The following is a 21,280-nucleotide window of genomic DNA, read 5'->3' as shown; positions in this document are numbered from 1 at the left end:
TACTGGTATTACTAAAGCAATACATGTCCCCTTACTGGCCCCCACTAAAAATATTAACATTGACCTAGATGTTGACCAAAAAACCATGAAACTCAAACTTGTAAGAGATATTTATAACAGTCCTTTATCATTGTGTGAAGTTTGGTCAAAATCCCTCAAGGAACAAAGCCACTGGAGTGCTGACAAACTTTGCTGTTACGGATGGACAGGAAACCTACCAGGTATATATAGTCCCCTAGTTTCATCGGTATGGGCCCAATAAACTAAGTGTAATACTTGCTGTTATATACATGTGAAAAATGAATCATTTTAGCACAGCCGTTTAACAGAAACCAATCAATCATGTATCCTCATTAATTATGCATGAATATGCATGCATCACATTGATGAGTGCATGCATATTTAGCATAGTGCTTGTCGGCATATGTATGATCATACCAAATGGGATTAAAATCTAACCATTTTTAGGGCAGGCTATTTACTTAAAACCTGAATGTGGCAGATGGACAGAGAAATAGATGGACAAACCCAAATGAATATTTCCCAATACAATTATGCCTGATCAGGATGTTAAAATTTTGCTCTGACGCTTACTCTTGTATCAGCATATGTTTAGACTCACCAAAGTGTACTTGTTTGCATTTAAAATTCAATTGAAATTATTCTTGGGTTTTATCAGTGATAATGAAATATTCATGGGCCATTGTATATATAATTGATGAAGTTTTGTCCTGGGTTGTGTGGTGTTGGTGTGTGGGAGGCAATCGGATCAGCCTACAAAAGTACAGGTCTACCAGTGGCAGAGACTTGTTGTGATGCCACAATACTAAAATACAATTTAATCCTTACCTGTACACAGAGCTGATCAAGAGTTTATTCCACTTACATATACTGTATATAATTTGATTAAAATGCTACAATCTCATCAGTTCAATATCATAACTCAGAATCAAGAAAGAAAAGAAATATAAAAGTAGTTATTGGGGAAAGCATCAATTTTGGTCTCCTTGATATCCACAAAAAAAAGATTAAGAAAAACTCCAAGGAAAGCTCAATTCTCCAGGGGGCCCTCTCCATGCCACCACATTATTTATATGATGGTCTATTTTCCCCAATACTGCACAGGTACCAACTACAGTACACTACAGAACATGTTTCAGCAAGTGCTGCTCACACATATTAACATACCTACATTGAACAATATATTTCCTCAAAATCCAGACTTCATACTCCAGACAATCAGGACTTCAGTGGCAGACAAATCTTGTTTCATTCATTAAGAGACAAATAATTGTTGTATAATTAGTATTTGTGCATAAGTAACTACCATTAACGACTCAGCTTGTTTGGCTATAGAAGCATTTTTGAAAAGTGGTTCCATCATGTATTGAATACTTACCGATTTGTCTGCTATTCTTTCTCCTTGTATTAAGTATTCATTTCTTGTGTGGTCTTCACCATTTGTTTTTACCAGTCTCCGTAGACCCACATTGCTTAGCCCACCCCCTCCCATTGGTACCCAACCCCCACTTGAATCATCCCTGGTCATAACTTGTGCCTGTACACGCACAAGAAACTCCTCACTGAAACACACAAAAAAAGTAAGATTAAACTCCTGAAAGTAACTACAAACACATGCATATTTACTTAGTAAATGTTTTAGGTTGTTGCGAAATGAAAAGAACAACTTAAAAAGTCTGTATGTTTCTAATTCAGGATTAAAACAGGATTAAAACAGACAAAATCAGACAGAATAAAATGTTATATATAGTGGATATTGAATGGTTTCCTGTTCAACATAACATATATTTCACGAGTATGATATTTTCACGAGTGCAAAGCACGAGTGAAAATATCAACATATTCTGTCATACGAGTAAAATATATGTGACATTAAACGGGAAACCATTCAATTTTCTTTTTAATGATTGCATTTAATTCATTTACTTAAAAACAAAATTAAAAACATGGAAAAATAATAATGTCAAAAAGTTCGGGAATCAGTAACATAATTCTTATCGCATTTCTTTGTGACGTTACTCTACGTCAACACGACGGCGCCATTTTGAAAGGACTGATCAAAGCAATTTAAGCGTTTCCTGCTGTTATTGGCAAATCTGTGCATGAAAGGCCAACGTCAAGCTTAAGTGAGTATTTTTGTCAAAAAACTAGTCTGAATATTTCAGAAATACAGCAAAATAACTCATTTATCTATCTTCCCTTCAATTGAAAAAAAAGTTTCAATGAGGTGTATACAAAGGTTCGCTCTGATTGGTCAAAAACAAAAAACTTATATTTTCACTGCAAAATCTTAATTTTCACTGCTCATCGCTGCAGTGAAAATATAATTTTTATAAGGTTGATTACTAATCTTTATATTTCACTGGCAAAAATGCAATAAAGTAATTTTGTATATAGTAATTAACATGTTTATACATTAAAAGTTAGGTTCATGGCCTAAGTATTTGACATGGGTATATAAATGAGCATATTGCAGTCATTTTATGGCACACAGTGGGCATGTTTCATTACAAATCCTGTAGTCTTTACATCATAAACACAGGCGAAAGATCTGTTCAGTTCAAAATTAAAGTTGATAATAAATACTGAAGTTTTACATCATAAACACACAGCCAAAAGATCTGTGTGGACAAAAATTAAAGTTAACAAGAAATTGTATGCAACAATAACCCTCAAATAACTTGTTAATGTAACAATGTTTGTATTGACGACTAAGTATCCGAGTCATTTCTGTATACAATGGGACAGTACATGTGGCATAGGCAATATTTATCTGGATCAAAAAAATGTTAAATCAAGTCTGAAACTGTAATCATCATACTTCAAAGATATCTGTCTCATGGTCTCACATTAAAGAATGAAATTTTCCAAATCAAATCATGGTTACTGTTCGATATATCCGTCTAACAAACTAGAAAGTAATTTCATCAAAAATCGTTTTACATTACGGCCATAATAAAAGTACTGTTAAGTGGAATATGCCCATCAAATATATACCCGGTCATAGACCTACGAGTGATCAATTGTTTTGCAATGACAATATAGCACCATCTTAAATGTACACAATATGTTGAAGTACATTTTGTGATATATTATAGAAGAAAAGCATACCAACTGTTTCAGTGTTTGTTACCAAACAATAAACTTTAATGTTAAGCTGGCTACATAGAGCATTGTTAATGATATTACATAATATATATAGAACTCTTACTTTCTATGTGATTATATAAAAGAAGTCAGTCATTTTAAGCAGTTTTCACTTTACTCCATTGAAATGCAATACTTTTTACTTGTGTTGAACATTGTATTGTTTAATTTGTTCCAATTGCTTCTGTAGACCTTTGTCCCTTGCAATAGAAAGAGACCTAGGCTCCTGAAGGAGCCAGTACACCGGCCTTCTGACCCCCTATTACAATCACTTCCTGTTCAACTTGAGCAGAAGCATGGATGTCCTGCTCTTAAGTGACACCAAACGCAGTGCTGTATCCATAAAGTACCTTCTTTCTGCATCATTTCAATTGTCAATCATGTGAAAAGATTTGCTTCCAAGAATCTGATGCTTATCAAAATGATCCTAGCCTGGTGTTACCATAATATAATGATACTATAATGTAAGCTACTAATGACAAGTAAACAAATATATTTAATATACATGCCTCAATCATAAATATAAGTAACAAATGATTTAATTTGACCTGGATTATGAATACAAACCTGTCAATATACAAATTGATTTAATTACATTAAAGTACATTATCTTGTACACAAAAAGATTGTAGGAATTGATTAAATGTACAATTATGCTGAATCATAATAATCTGTAAATAATTACTAATTTTGTAACCCTAAATATGTCTTTCCTCATGTTTTTAAAACAGAATAGGGAATGAATTTTTGTACGAAGAATTTCAATTTACCTGTTCTGGTTTTGATATGCCTTGATTTAATTTTTACAGGATTTACAGACAGAAAATATAACCTTGTATGAATAAGTCAATATACCAAAGAAAATTAATTCCACAAAACCTCTGTATAATAACTTGGAAAAACCAAAAACTTAAAAAAAAATGTAGGGTCTTTACAATTTTAAGTCAAGGGAGGAACCAGTAGGTGACACCAGACACAAGTAGCAAAGACCAACCGGAAGTCCTTTGTGCCTGTGATTGAAATCTGCCACCGAGTAGTAGTGTGTAACATATATAGAGGGATCTCTGGCCGCCAATGACAACTCAAGTGTCAGACTCAGGACTCCCTGATCAACGACGTGATAAGGCGTCATAATGGAAACGACAAGTTTTCTGTAGTTGGTGGGAACAATTTGAATGTGTCAACCCAAACGTAACTAAAATAGGTGTTAGGTTCCCCATATGTACAATATTCAGACCTAATTCATGTTCTACTTGGGATGTGCCTGCTATACACATATATGCCTGATCAGCTTCCATGGACAGAACAGAACAGACACAATGAAACAACAGAAAACAACTTGATATCCCATACATATATTTTCCTTTTGAAATCTCCTTGTCAGAAATGTTGCTGTCACGGTATCATTTCATTACTGTTTTTAAGCATTAATGTATACAAACATAATGACCAAATGACAACAGTTGTCAGTTTGATTACAGCATTAGACATATCCTGTCATTAAATGTACATGATTCATAAGAAAATCTTCATTTGTATGAAATAAACTTCTTTATGGATGGACTTCCGGTGTCAGTAGCTCCCCTTAAGTAAGACTTCTGTGAGCTGTTCGGAAGTAGCCTCTAGATCTTGTACTGTACAAAGTGTACATAGAGACACAAATGGGTACATACAAGGGCAAATCTAGAGCTAAATCGCAAGATATTCAGATCAAATATAAGAGCTACCCAGCTACAAAATAAATATTGTACAATGTATGTATGACTGTGCCATAATCAATTAGAAAATGAAATTGACTGTTATTCAACTATGTAAAAATGGTAAACTCCTTACATCATTGACAATGAGTCAATGGTGCTTCATCATGAGATGCCAACATACTTGTGTAGGTAAACAAGAGGCCAAAGGGCCTGAACGGTAATATGACTTTCAACAATTTGCAATTTTGCTTTGAATATAAAATATAGTAAACAAGAACTTTGAACAATAGGTAAAAGCATTGACACATTAAGTCATTAAAATGATCTAATTATACTGCTTGTCTAATAACTTTTTTAAGTTTTGAAATATAAAGCCAGGTCGGTGATGCCTCACTTATACAGCAAAATTCACTGTTTTGGACCCTGTCCATTCATCCCGAGAAATTAGATCTGCCTCATTTATATTAAATATGATTGCCCTTGCCCTACGTTTCACACCAAATTTGGAAGTAATCTGCTTTAGCGTTTTGAAAGTAAAAAGTTAATGGTGGATGGCGGACAGTGCATGACAATGGATGATGACAGATGGAGCATGATGGCTATAGGTCATCCTGACCCTTGGGTCAGATGACCTAAAAATGCAAACAAACTTGTGTAGGTAAAAATGTGATCAATTTCCAGCAGAGTCCATGCCTATAGCTAGCTCACATCTGGCAATGTATATACACACTGTGTGTGTGCATGTCTAACTGGGATTTCTTCAGGATTACTCCACTCCCAAATCATCAAAACAATGGCCCTGTTTACTAATAAACAGTACACTGCATGCCCTACACTGTACAAATCATGACTCCAATCAAAACTGATCATAACTTGAGATTCATAGGCATGAAGTCACCATCAAGAAGTATTCAGAGCTTAACATGAACATGCAACTTGCAAGGTAGTCACTTCAAATTCCTGTTCCAGAAGCCTAAGTAACAAAACATGCATATTTTAGTTATAGAATATATGTCAAGTGATTAAAGTTTTGAAAATGATGCAATGCATGTATACATATGAACTGATAAATATAAAATCTCAAAACTTTCAATTTGTATCAATATTCAAAACAAAATTAAAGCAGTATGTGAAAATTTCTCAAAAAACAAAAATCCACTACAATTTAACAACAAAGACACAAAAAAAGACATGTAAAGGTTTCAAGTTGTTGAATATTGCATATATACATAATTAAACATCCTCCAAAGATTTTCAAACCTCCTGAACACCTCTGATTAATGTATACACCTGTAATAGTACAGATGACTGTATTGCTTATAAATATAATTATATGTATCTCCTCCACAGCTTGAGCCAACTGTAAAATCTATCCAATGTTTTATTTTTTAAGCTAACTGATATTTTTCCCTCTCCAGCTTTCACCAAAAGTCAACCTTAAATGTAAATTTGTCTGTGATAAGAACATTGGTGAGAAGATAAAATTTAATAACATGATGCACCTTCTGCAATGCACCTGAGCACGGCAAGCTAGATGTACATGTTGTATCTTCAGGTGAGAAGTAACAGTATGCAGGGATATATATACCAATACATTGAATACAGCAAGACATGTTGCTGAAATGATGCAAAGTCATGTGGACTGCAATACACAGTCACTAAACATAAAATTTGATGCTAGCATAATATTGCAGCTCCCCTTCACTTTATCAGCTCCATTTTATCATATCAATTCCAAGAATCACTTTATTATACTGGTTCCCCATATAAAGGTTCCCTTGATCAACTCCCTCTTATTAGTTTTCTCTCTCTATCAATATCACGATTAGCTCCAAGTATCTACCAGTATCATGATTAGCTCCAAGTATCTACCAGTATCATGATTAGCTCCCTCTATCTACCAGTATCATGATTAGCTCCCTCTATCTACCAGTATCATGATTAGCTCCCTCTATCTACCAGTATCATGATTAGCTCCCTCTATCTACCAGTATTACGATTAGCTCCCTCTATCTACCAGTATCGTGATTAGCTCCCTCTATCTACCAGTATTACGATTAGCTCCCTCTATCTACCAGTATCCTGATTAGCTCCCTCCATCTACCAGTATCATGATTAGCTCCCTTTATCTACCAGTAGCATGATTAGCTCCCTCTATCTACCAGTATCATGATTAGCTCCCTTTATCTACCAGTATTACGATTAGCTCCCTCTATCTATCACTATCATGATTAGCTCCCTCTATCTACCAGTATTACGATCAGCTCCCTCTATCTACCAGTATCATGATTAGCCCCTTCTATCTACCAGTATCATGATAAGCTCCCTCTATCTACCAGTATTACAATTAGCTCCCTCTATCTACCAGTATCATGATTAGCTCCCTCTATCTACCAGTATCATGATTAGCTCCCTCTATCTACCAGTATCATGATTAGCTCCCTCTATCTACCAGTATCATGATTAGCTCCCTCTATCTACCATTATCCTGATTAGCTCCCTCTATCTACCAGTATTACGATGAGCTCCCTCTATCTACCAGTATCATGATTAGCTCCCTCTATCTACCAGTATCATGATTAGCTCCCTCTATCTACCAGTATTACGATTAGCTCCCTCTATCTACCAGTATTACGATTAGCCCCCTCTATCTACCAGTATTACGATTAGCTCCCTCTATCTACCAGTATCATGATTAGCTCCCTCTATCTATCACTATCATGATTAGCTCCCTCTATCTACCAGTATCATGATTAGCTCCCTCTATCTACCAGTATTACGATTAGCTCCCTCTATCTACCAGTATTACGATTAGCCCCCTCTATCTACCAGTATTACGATTAGCTCCCTCTATCTACCAGTATCATGATTAGCTCCCTCTATCTATCACTATCATGATTAGCCCCCTCTATCTACCAGTATTACGATGAGCTCCCTCTATCTACCAGTATCATGATTAGCTCCCTCTATCTACCAGTATCATGATTAGCTCCCTCTATCTACCAGTATCATGATTAGCTCCCTCTATCTACCAGTATTACGATTAGCTCCCTCTATCTACCAGTATCATGATTAGCCCCCTCTATCTACCAGTATCATGATTAGCCCCCTCTATCTACCAGTATTACGATTAGCTCCCTCTATCTACCAGTATCCTGATTAGCCCCCTCTATCTACCAGTATCCTGATTAGCTCCCTCTATCTACCAGTATTACGATTAGCTCCCTCTATCTACCAGTATCATGATTAGCTCCCTCTATCTACCAGTATTACGATTAGCTCCCTCTATCTACCAGTATTACGATTAGCCCCCTCTATCTACCAGTATTACGATTAGCTCCCTCTATCTACCAGTATTACGATTAGCCCCCTCTATCTACCAGTATCATGATTAGTCCCTCTATCTACCAGTATCATGATTAGCTCCCTTTATCTACCAGTATTACGATTAGCTCCCTCTATCTACCAGTATCCTGATTAGCCCCCTCTATCTACCAGTATCCTGATTAGCTCCCTCTATCTACCAGTATTACGATTAGCTCCCTCTATCTACCAGTATCATGATTAGCCCCCTCTATCTACCAGTATCATGATTAGCTCCCTCTATCTACCAGTATTACGATTAGCTCCCTCTATCTACCAGTATTACGATTAGCTCCCTCTATCTACCAGTATCATGATTAGCTCCCTCTATCTACCAGTATCCTGATTAGCCCCCTCTATCTACCAGTATCATGATTAGCTCCCTCTATCTACCAGTATCATGATTAGCTCCCTCTATCTACCAGTATTACGATTAGCTCCCTCTATCTACCAGTATCATGATTAGCTCCCTCTATCTACCAGTATTACGATTCTAAGTACATTCTTCAGAGATAATCAATATCCTTGTTGTTAGTGAAAATAGTTCAAAAGAAAATGTTCACAATCAACACTATCAGGATATTTAAATAAATTACTATTTCTTAATGTATATCCACTATATATATGTATGATCTTCACTTAGTAAGGGATATGTTACCACTATATCGGAAATTCCGAACATTCGCTGGGCAAAAATTAGAAGCAAATTACATGTTTTTGTACAATATCCATATTATTTTTAGCCTTGATATTTTGCATAAATGCATTTTTATAGATCAACTTTGTCATAAGTGAATCAAAGTAAAGTGCAAAATGAACTGTGGAAGGAAATAAAAGTGAGAGTTGTGACATCCCATCCCTTAGGTGATTGTAATATGGCAGGCGTAAATGCCTCCATAAAAATCTGTGAAGAGAAGGCCTTGAGTGCCAGCCACAACCTACTTTTCCCACCTCAAAAACTTTATTTATAACAAAGATATTTCAAATTTTTACCAAATTTGATTAAATATATTTTGACATATACTGGTAAATTCCTAATCACAAAGAATTCAGGAAATCTAACATGAAAATCATGTTGGGGAAAGCAATATCTTACCTAACCCCAAAAAGTGTACATTTTTCACTTGCCAAAACTAAAAAACTAGCTGCCCTGGATGTTGGGCTAATGGATTTTTACACACCTAATTTCTACTTTTTGGTATTTAGTTATTAAATGGACCTTGTTGCTGAATGAATCTTATAAATAATAATGGTAATATCTTTTGTTACAATGCTGCTATTGCAGTACATGTATATATATATAAGTGCCCAAGTAAACATCAAAGAGGTAAGAAAAGATGATATTTTCACTGAAATCTTATTGTTAACACTAAAGGATCAACAATTTTCTGGATGCAAAATTTTGCATCCTGTACAAGCTCGGCCGGGACGAATCATTTCTTGAAAGCATTTGACCACAGACACATCCCAATTGCAGCCTCATTACTAGTCAAGCTCAGCAAATAACAGCAATTCACAGTCAAACATGACTGGACAGAAAGCATGGCGAACCACGACAGGTAAGCAAGACTCACCAGAATTTCATTTTCAGACTCAAATAGCCACTTATATACAGGAGATTTGACTCCCAGACAGTCAATGGAAAGCTCCAACTTTATGCAATTGAAAATGTTCCATCCTGAGGCTGCATAAATTTGAAATCAGTGTATCCCCTGTGAAATAGGTATGTATCCAGGGTGAGAAAAAAAAAACAGGTCTGATGGCCCGGGACCAGTAGATTTGGTCTGTGGGCAAGTAAATATTGGTGACTACTTGCCCAATTGAAAAGTACAAAAATTCACTTTTTTTTTTTACCTTTCCCCTACAGCAATATAAGATACTACTAATTCAGTTTAATTGGACCACTATGTTTCACCTTTGGGCAAGTATTTTTGAATCCTAACTTGACCGAAGGACCAGTGATGCTGAATTTTTTCTTTCTGCCCTGGTATCTCAGTATTTTTTGTAGGTTTAATTTTTGACCAGCCAGTCCATGACTCACTTTTGAAAGGCGAGTCAATCCCAGACCATATCAGTGAGTCCAACACAAAATGTGTGCATCCATTGTCTATAGCCATTGCGGCATAATTATGGTTCTTTTAGTTGTTTTCATATGTAACAGTTTCATACAGGTAAATCAAACAGTGCGCTGTGTTCCTTTTTCTGTCCTGCTAGACTTTAGTACGGATTCCCGCGAGTTGCGGGACTTGACAAGTAACAGACTGCCGAAAATAGCTGTCTTAATGCAGGACCTATGGCAAAATGCATCACCAAGTTGCAAATCAGTATGATGGGACTGTGAAAGAAACGTTGACAGCTCCAGCTATATGCTCCCTAAAATCGAGAAAGGCACTGGCTGGTTGCTTATTATGTAAGACCCAATAATCCATTGAGTTTTAGATGTCACATTTTGGTTATATGCACCTGTCCAATCAAAGCGGAATGGATAAAATACCAGTACTTACAACTGAGCATTCATTTTGATATAAATAGAAACTTAACATGCAATTTAATGTGGTCAACAAGCTGATAAACATTACGTTGATATTCAGCAATAAGCTCCTCTGCTCTTGTGTTATAAGTCTCCTCCCTTACAAATCCCTATATCCTCTAGATCTCCTGTTTAAGGCTAGTGTAGCGATGGTCGATAGTAAATTTAAATAATTAGTTCTTTTAAAAAAGGTAACACCTTTTTAGCTGGTCAAGCAATCTGGTCCGTTTCAGTTATAATATTACATAACTACATTTGCTCTGCTCGCTGAAGACCAAAAAAAATCCTTTAGCAAAGTTGCTAAAATACCTTTTTTTCATAAGCAAATAAGAAATGGGTTGAGCAAGACATCTTTATCGATTAGAAGTTATTAATTATAGGTGTACAGTATCTAGCACATATTACATTGCTTTTTCGTATATACTAATAAAATACAATCTGTTAACTAAAGTATTTCTATTACTACAGGCAGGCATTACAGGTGTTCATTATCAAAGATAGATTACAAAACACCAGAAAAGATATTTTCTATTTTGTTACCTCAGAGTAGGTACACCACGTATATATACGTAAGTACTGTTCTCTGTTACTAGCTATAGTGACTTATTTTCACAATTGAAAAAAGTACACATTTGGGATAATACTTATATCATACTTTTAATGGAGTTTTATTAACATGACTTTCAAAACATATTTTTTCATGTTATTTGTTTTTTTTTTTTTTTTTTAATTTGGCAAAAAATGAAATTACCGTTAACGTTGCTGTGCTCATATTTGGGGCAAGTCATTGGATTTGGCAGAGGATGTTTGTTGTTTAACCTATTCCCAGCATTGGTACACACTTGTTAAATACTTAATACTATTGTAATACCATTAATGCCAATTGAAATAGCATTGAACAAACAATGATAATTTTTTTCAGACCAATGTAAGCTCGCCACAATAAAACTGCATATTCGTCTGTCGCAAGTTGTTACAGCTGCCTTGTTTGTGACTAAGTTATCAAGACGCTTTATGGAGCATTCCCCATCAAACAAACGTTCACATGAGTCGGATTGATTTATGTACTTCCGCTTGCGTACTTCTCACATACATGCAATATGCCTAATCACAAAATTTGATCACAAGAGAATCAATTTACAATGACATTGTAATATTGTATATATATATGCAAGGGAAGGAATCAAAGACAGGGAAATATATTTGCAGTCTAGATTGTTTCTTGGGTTAAAAACAGTTCCCAAATGATCCACAAATTTCAAAAATGCTTAATCATATTTTCGCAATTAGTGATTAATCAATTTGCAAAATGCTATCTACTGTGTGAGCAGAGATTCATCTTGTGCATTTAAACAAAATGGCAGCCTATAGCTATAGCTATAATGATCCCAACTCAAAGTGGATGTTTATGGCAAATCTAGTGAAAGGTAGTGATGGGCAATCGGATTCATATTGATAATCGATGATCGGAAATAATCGGAGGATCATAATCGTATATTAATTGATTATAAATATAATCAGACTTTTACTTTTTATACTTACTTTTGTTATTTGTATAATATCTTTAAGAAGATAGAACAAATGAGTGTATATATCACAGTACTGTTTTACTGAAATGCTATGAAATACCATACCAATTTTATGTATCAAAAGTAATCAAATATCATCTGTAACTACTAAGTGTAATGTTTTCTGATTTGTACCTGGTATGAATAATTTGAATTCCTGGGAATAATCTTACTTGTCAAAGCATTTAGTCAAACAAATCGCCTGCCCATATGTATGTGAACTTTGGTCACAAATGCCAGGAAAACACTTCTATTTTATTTTTATTTTGAAATACTAAATATAAATGCTGATCCTGAATAGCTATACATGAAAGGCAAAAACTTAACCAACCCTTGTTCGAGTAGACAAGGCTTACTCTGCAAACAGCCACCGACATGTCAAACGTTTTTTTCTACAGATGGTCCATCGACTTTGATTTCATCACGAACAAAGAAATCCCACACTTTATAGATTTTGTTTTCCCGTATAAGGTTAAATTGTCCGATATGAGTGTCTCGCTCCGGGAGTTTCTTACTGTCGTCTGCCATTTTGGCAAACACGTGATATTAGATCGGAACTCCTCGCGCATCTGAGGTGTTCCGATTAATGTTGTCTCATTCAGACACTTGTTGACTGTGCCTGCTTCGCCACGAAGTATCAAGCATCTAGTTGAACTAGATCACAATTAATGCAAAAAATGCCGATAATGAATCTGGGATACAAAATGATGGAAATCAGTGATTTCGACGATTTTCGATTATTTTTTTTGTAAATGATTAATAGCATCGCTGTCTTCTGAACGACTTTTAATCGATCGTCGGTGATAATCGCTCCATCACTAGTGAAAGGGAAATTTAAATATATGTAACCCTGGTAAATACTAGCCGCAATATACCTCTCGGCTAGAGAGATCTTCTCTTTAGCTCGATCGGTTGAGCGTAAGACTAGTAAGCCAGAGGTCCCAGGTTCGATCCCTAGCAGAGGCAGTGATTTAAATTTAATTAATCCTGCGCTCTGTTACATTTGCGCCCATGTAGGGACGAGTTCTTTCCTGGAGGGGGAGTATGTAACCCTGGTAAATACTAGCCGCAATATACCGCTCGTCCTTACCCTCGACCGCTCGTCCTTACTCTAAAAGATGGGTCACGAGTCTGGACATCTTATGGCTTAATAAAATGAAAACTGGATTAACACAAAACTTGCACATGTTAAAGACCGTCTCTGTGTAATGCCAGTGTTCATGGGCAAACAAGGTCAATGTATTAGTGTATGTAGTACATGTAAGAATGTTCGTTTACACTGACATGTTAGCATATTAAATGCCTAATATGTTCGTCTCAGACTAAGCATCTTCAAAAATCTTTTGCAATGAAACATTGCACTGTTGGTACAACAGAAATCTAAATATACTAGTTGAATGTATTTTGATTAAAGTCATAATCACAGATCAGAAACGAACCAGGTTAACAGATCTGAATATGCTTATGGTGAGATCGTAGCTTAAATATGGTATAAGGCCAGGTCCAATTTCATCTATGTAGTGTGCATGTGAAAGTTTTGGTAAAAAAGGAGACATTCACATTTGTATATCTGATTTAGGTTTGATAAAATATGAGGCATCATATATTAATTAGAAATAAAACTATTTTTACATAAAGCAGATAATGTATGGTATGTGCAGGATTATTTCAATTAAGTTCTTTTATATACAAGTGCTTTCCAAATCAGTAATGATTCAATGTAAAATTTATCCAAAAAGCATATTATTACCAATAAATAACTGTCACAAAGATGTTCTATTGCTGATCAATTATTCCTGTGATTGTGGCATATAAAAACTTCAAATTATTGCTATTATATATTAGAGCTGAAACGAATGTTCGCGAATGAATACCAATTCCCCGAATATTCGAATAGTGGAATCGTATTCGAATATTCGGTACGATATTTACTTCCCTTACTCCTTTGATCTGAAATATGTACAAACGTTCCATTTGAGTTTGGGAGCATTTCCAGCTAAATTCCAATAATTCTTAAGCAGAATGTAAGCTTTCCTTAGGGGTTTTAACGTACAAAGGTACTATACATCCAACATAGCAAATTTCAATCATCTCCGGGCCAAACTCATTGAAAACGTGTTCAAACGTCAGATTTCCATTCCAATCCAGCTTTCAGTTTAACATAAAAATACATGTATATACAACTATTTTGACATGAATAGGTTCCAAAACGCGTGAATGAAAAGATATAAACATTTTTCTGACATGACATCGTAAATAAGGTACAGTGCTGCTATCTTTCATATCCGTACTGTGTACAGTACTGTCAACCATGTGGTGCGCCATATGCATTACGTCAGTGTCAACGCTTTGAAACAATAGCAACATTCCCGGTTACAAGCGCTCAACCGACAGAGGACAATTTACCATGTGGACAGTTCGCGGTCATTTTATTTCATGTTATTTTACATACGGACCCAATGTAGTGAACGTTGATTTTTTTTATTATTTATTGGTCTTATAATGCAAATATTCCTTCTCTTGACATTGACAATATGACAGACACAAGCTCGTCAATCAGGTAGGCCAGCCATGTTTACGTTGTTGTCAATAGGCGAACTTGGTGATTCTTTTACGATTATTAAAGTGAGCTTCCGACGTAGTTCTGGCCATTCTTCAGTTGTTTATATCACTGTTACTTATTTAAAGCTTTTCAGTCATCTATCAAGCTTAGTATATCAGAAATAATTACATTTTCTTAAGTATCGACCATACACTACCGAATATTCGAATACTATTCGAATATACCAAACGAATATTCGAATGCCAAAATCTGGTATTCGTTTCAGCTCTATTATATATATAGTTTAAATTTGTGGATAAAAAAATAATGATTACATAATCTATGATACAGTTTATATAATCAGTAGTATCAATACCACATTACCAGCTAGTCTTCAGAATAATTTATGACAATATGTATATGATAAAATGACAGGTATTGTTCAAACATTTTTACGATACACTGGCTTTAAGTGTAATGCTATGCTATAAATTTTGCTGCTCACAATCCAATTTTGATAGCAGATATTATCAGGTACTCACAATGATTTATTTGCGATTAAATGTTTATTTTGACTGCTGTAACAGCATACTAGATCTGATTATAACATTAGGTGGTTGTACATATATATACCCGGTTGAAGTCAAAGTACATCTTCATCAAAATAAAAATGCAACTCATGATAAATTAACTTTAGGGGACAATGCCACATATATATATGAGAGTTTTAAAATTATGATACCCATTGTATGTTTTACTAAAATATTTGATCACATTGACTTCATACCTAGTACAGGGATATTACATCAGAGACATGGAGCTATAAAAAGTCATGAAATTATTGAACATTAAAACTATGTGATTTGTAACATGTGACTGATTTTGGAGTGGATATATATAAATCTGTATTTTCATAGATCTACAAAAGGAGGAAGTAATTTGTGTTCTATAAGAAATAAACAATATCATATTTCATACGTGTATCTCAACATAAACACACATTGTCACTGCTTGGTTCATATATATCATCCATCTATCTAAAAAAAAACTCTGATAGTTTTTAGTATGATTTGTAAAAAAAATGTTTTAATTAATTACAAAAAATAATAACTTAAGTTGCTTGGGTTACCAGTAAATTATACTGTTAAAGTCTAGCTAATCAAAATGTATATTTGATACACAGTTGTCATCATAACATGTAATGCCCATACTTGAATATAAATTTAAATACCCCAAGCTCCTGGTCAAATGAGCAGGTCACTATAATAAAGACAGGACTTCGACTTTGTGCGTCAGAATTAGGTCACTCGATATATTCAACAGTCGTCAATAAATATGAACATCGGTACAGATTATAACTAAACAAACACCAACATCAAACCTTATTCTACCAACCTGAAATGGAATGACCCTGAACAACAGTTATAACCTTTAGATTTGAGCATCAAACTGGACAGGCCTGCTTCAACACTGTACGAGCCATTCATGGCTATTTATGAATGAACATTTTCACATCAATGCAAGCTGTCAGGAACTTGCAATACACATCATCTGAATACACATGGTCCAAGCAATATTATGCCCCATAAACAACTAAATAAATACGTATAAAATACCCCGTGTTTAGATGGACCACTAACGTAGTCTAAAACTATCACTCAATTTGAAATGAATAGATGTTTAGATGATGAACGAAGCAAGCCTCCATGTTGCGTGTTCGCTGTATCCAGCCGATACATGGCAGACGACATGTCCAAAATTCACATTCATGGAGAATAATCCTGACAGATAATTTGGAATTGAAAATACTTACTCCTTCGCTGGCGTTTCTGACATTTTTCATCCCTACATCCTAAATAGTGAATTCTTATTCTTAAAAATCATCCTGCGATTCCCAGACAGGAAACGATATCGACAGTCATTTTTGAGCAATGTACTACGCGTTTGAAAATAGTCCAAAAACTGCTTGCATTTTGAACGTTAATCCATATTCAGGTTAAACAGTCTTTCCAATGTCTTTTCGACACACAAATAATTGATTTCCATGTCCATGTTGTCCATAAATTCCAAAATAACGAATTATTATGAGATGGCGTAGGAATATCTAAGCCAATATGGCGACGCTAGTTCACCTATAGCACGAACTACTTCGTATCGAATAATTCCTTTGCAAGTGCGCTGAAATATACCACGGGATATATGTCATAATACAACTGATTTCTAGGTACGAAGAACTGCTGTTTTAGTGTCCATACCTGTAGCATGTTATTATAAAATGTCATTATAGTTTCATTGTCTCTAAACATGCGGGGTAAACCAAGGTACATTGATATTTCCCATGTAAATTATCCCGACCAAAAACTAGCCAATGGGATGTACGGTTGAGTACTAAGCTGCCCGCATGACTGTCAATCATCATGTTCTGAATCAAAATGTCATTTCACCCTCCAGTAGGAACTATAGTTGTACCGGCGTGACGTCATTTGAGTCATCTGCTGTTAGTTCACGCCCACTTTTGGAGTGGTTTTATTACAGTACGGCTCACAATCTTTTGTTTACACTAAAAAGGTCTACTTATGAATGAACTTTGCGTCCGCAGTGATCCGTGACGCGCGCCTGTAGGGTGACCACGATATCGACTTCTAGCTAACTACAGCAAAACGGTAGATATGATCTTCTGCACTCATATCATTATAATCTAGTAGATTGAAAAAAGAATGTAGCTACAATATGGTATGAACTATAGTGTATAGATCTGACGCGAAAGAATATAGAGTCTATATAACATTCCGTAATAGTGGATACTTTATTTCATTCAATTTTATGCAGTACACGAGTGTGATTGATATGAATTTAATATCAGGATAGCAATACGGAAGTACACATAATGGTCTACTTTACTTACAATAAAATCCGGCTACGACAGTCTAATTGATTTTGACAGGTGCCCGTTTAGTACAGACTACTGTATCGTGTATGTACAACATTGTAACGTTAAACATTGTTTATTCTCGTATTTGCTTTCTTTCACTTAGATGTGAAACAAAATAGACTCTAGTATAAGACATTTTGATAAGTTGCCATCATAAAGCAAACATTCACTAAAAACAGTTTGATTATATTTATAAACGAAGGTAGGATGAAAAAGTTTAATTAATTATTTTAATTTAATATAGTCTATGTATGTTTATATCGTCCTTTTAAATATAAATGTATAAATATGAAAATATAATTTTATGAGAAGAAATATGATAATAAAAAAATAGTCGACTATGGTGAAGAGACAAAATAAAGGTTTGATTTTGCAATGTTTAATGTCCTATTATCAGCTCAGGGCATTTAAGGACGCGCCTGTGAGTGAGATGCGTGCGTGTGGTGAATGCGAATGTTTTGGGGCGGCTGCAGTATGTTCGTGTTTGTCTCCTTGTGATAGCGGGGAACTGATGCCGACTTTCTGAGTACTACCTCACTGAAGCATATTTCCAAAGACACCCAGCAGGACAACCCACCCGGTCACATTGATGGAAAAAGGCTCGGGTCAGCACAATCTTTAAGAAAGGGACAAATGCCTGGCAGGAAATTATAGACCAGTCAGTCTAACATCCGTGCATTGTAAAGTTTTAGAAACAATAATAAGGGAACACATAACAAATTTTATGAGAAGAAACAACTATTTTTCGCATAAACAATATGGCTTTTTATCGGGAAGATCGACATGCCTCTAACTTCTAGAGGTTATGGACAAATGGACGGAAGCTCTAGACAATAATACAATCATTGATTGTATTTATATGGATCACCAAAAAGCGTTCGACACTGTCCCACATAAAAGATTAGTCAAAAAACTTGAGGCGTATTATTTCTCAGAACAAATCATCTCTTGGATATCAGGATTTCTAACAGACAGAAGTCAAAAAGTTACCGTGAACGGTGAAGATTCAGAATGGGGTAAAGTAACTTCAGGCATTCCACAGGGAAGCGTCCTAGGGCCAATTCTATTTGTAATATTTATAAACGATCTGCCAAACATCGTTAAATCGGATATGTACCTCTTTGCAGATGATACGAAGATCTTTAAAATAATGGAAAACACTGACCACTACACTGAGCTCCAGGATGGCCTAAACAATATGTGCAACTGGACCGATACATGGCTTCTCAAAATGCACCCAGACAAATGTAAGCACACGAGAATAGGCAAAGGAATACCAAAGGATCAAGATCACCAAGATGTCACATACAACCCACTTCAAACAACAACACAGACAAATATATTGGCGTTATAATAGATTCTGATCTCATTTGAAGCCCACATCAGTGAAAAAGTTAAAAAAGCAAATTCCGTGTTTGCTCTCCTAAGAAGAACATTCCAATTTATGGATACAAAAAACATTTGTTCCTCTTTACAAATGCCTTGTACGTTCCCAACTTGATTATGCTAGCCCAGTATGGTATCCATACCGAAGCAAACATATACATATGATAGAGGGCGTCCAACGCAGGGCTACAGAGTGTCTTCCAGGGAAGAAAAACCTCAGCTACAGCGAAAGATTGGAAAAACTTAAACTTCCAAAACTGTCCTTTCGTCGAGTTAGAGGAGATATGATTGAGTTATACAAAATACTCAATGGTATATACAACAAGGAATGTTGTAATACCGTGGTGTTATGGGAAGACGCGTCACAGAGACACAGCGGAAGAGGAAACTCTAAGAAAATCTTCCCGAAGCGAGCATGGTTTGTTTGGTTTGTTTTTGTTTAACGTCCTATTAACAGCCAGGGTCATTTAAGGACGTGCCAGGTTTTGGTGGTGGAGGAAAGCCGGAGTACCCGGAGAAAAACCACCGGCCTACGGTCAGTACCTGGCAACTGCCCCACGTAGGTTTCGAACTCGCAACCCAGAGGTGGAGGGCTAGTGTTAAAGTGTCGGGACACCTTTACCATTCGGCCACCGTGGCCCCGAAGCGAGCAACATCAGCAGCTAGGAAAAATACTTTCTCAATAAGGACAGTAAAATATTGGAACAGTCTACCAGAAATAATCGTATCCGTGCCCAGTATAAACGCTTTCAAAAACGCTTTGGACAATCACTGGAAAAAACAAGAAATCTTCTATAACTATACAGCTGAAATAACCATATAAAACATAAAGTAATATACTGGACTGAATTTAACCTACTGTATTTGTGTACATGTTTCGATATGTGTTATGTATATATGTATATAAATATCTGAGTTTTTTTGGAGTCTGGTATAGAGGACTATAAAATGTCCTGAACCAGAAATAAACTTATCTTATCTTATTACATCGACAACGGGCGAGCCAGTCGTCTCACTCCGAAACATACTAAGCGCTAAGCAGGAGTAGCAACATCTCGGTCAGGGGACATAACCACAAACCTTCATCACAGGCGATCGTTCAACTAAAGGCAAAATCTGAGAGAGTCTCTAGGGAGACATGCATGTAGGAAGAATAAAGTCGCTGTCGCCAAATGAAAAGAAAAGTTAAGATCCCACATTTTGTTGAAATTGGTCAGCGTAGAATTTCAGACGTTATATAATTAGTACGATTATAAATGAACAACGACAACTTTTCTATTGGACAGATATAACCGATTTTTCAGTCATATACTGGCATTAATTGGTTAACCGAGTTGGATCGACTTACTGGCGTAGATTGGTTTCCTGGATGGACTGGATTGGTCTACTGGGGTGGACTAGATTGGTATACTGAGGTGGACTAGATTGGTTTACTGGGGTGGACTAGATTGGTATACTGGGGTGGACTAGATTGGTATACTGAGGTGGACTAGATTGGTATACTGAGGTGGACTAGATTGGTATACTGGGGTGGACTAGATTGGTATATTGGGGTGGACTAGATTGGTATACTGGGGTGGACTAGATTGGTATACTGGGGTGGACTAGATTGATTTACTGGGGTGGACTAGATTGGTATACTGGGGTGGACTAGATTGGTATACTGGGGTGGACTAGATTGGTATACTGGGGTGGACTAGATTGGTATACTGAGGTGGACTAGATTGGTATACTGGGGTGGACTAGATTGGTATACTGGGGTGGACTAGATTGGTATACTGGGGTGGACTAGATTGGTATACTGGGGTGGACTAGATTGATTTACTGGGGTGGACTAGATTGATTTACTGGGGTGGACTAGATTTGTATACTGGGGTGGACTAGATTGATTTACTGAGATGGACTAGATTTGTATACTGGGGTGGACTAGATTGATTTACTAGGGTGGACTAGATTTGTATACTGGGGTGGACTAGATTGGTGAACTTAGGTGGATTGGATTGGTCTATTGAGGTGGACTGGATTGGTCTATTGAGGTGGACTGGATTGGTCTATTGAGGTGGACTGGATTGGTGTATTGAAGTGGACTAG

General features: G+C 35.9%; 1 protein-coding gene across 1 annotated transcript in view; it reads right to left on the bottom strand.

The window, feature by feature from the left end:
- Positions 1-17,232, bottom strand: part of LOC117323903 (sprouty-related, EVH1 domain-containing protein 2-like) — a 41,766-nt gene extending 24,534 nt beyond the window's left edge. Inside the window, exons 1-2 of the mRNA XM_033879423.1 lie at positions 16,685-17,232; positions 1,400-1,583 (exon numbers count right to left, since the gene is read on the bottom strand). Of these exons, the coding sequence (XP_033735314.1) occupies positions 1,400-1,583; positions 16,685-16,707 (207 nt within the window). The 5' untranslated portion in view covers positions 16,708-17,232. The remainder of the gene's footprint in view (positions 1-1,399; positions 1,584-16,684) is intronic.
- Positions 17,233-21,280: the final 4,048 nt, after the last annotated feature.

The sequence above is a fragment of the Pecten maximus genome, chromosome 3 (assembly GCF_902652985.1).
Source record: "Pecten maximus chromosome 3, xPecMax1.1, whole genome shotgun sequence".
Lineage (NCBI taxonomy): Eukaryota > Metazoa > Mollusca > Bivalvia > Pectinida > Pectinidae > Pecten > Pecten maximus.
Note: the sequence above shows the minus strand (reverse complement) of the source record. Positions and strands in the feature narration are given on the sequence as shown.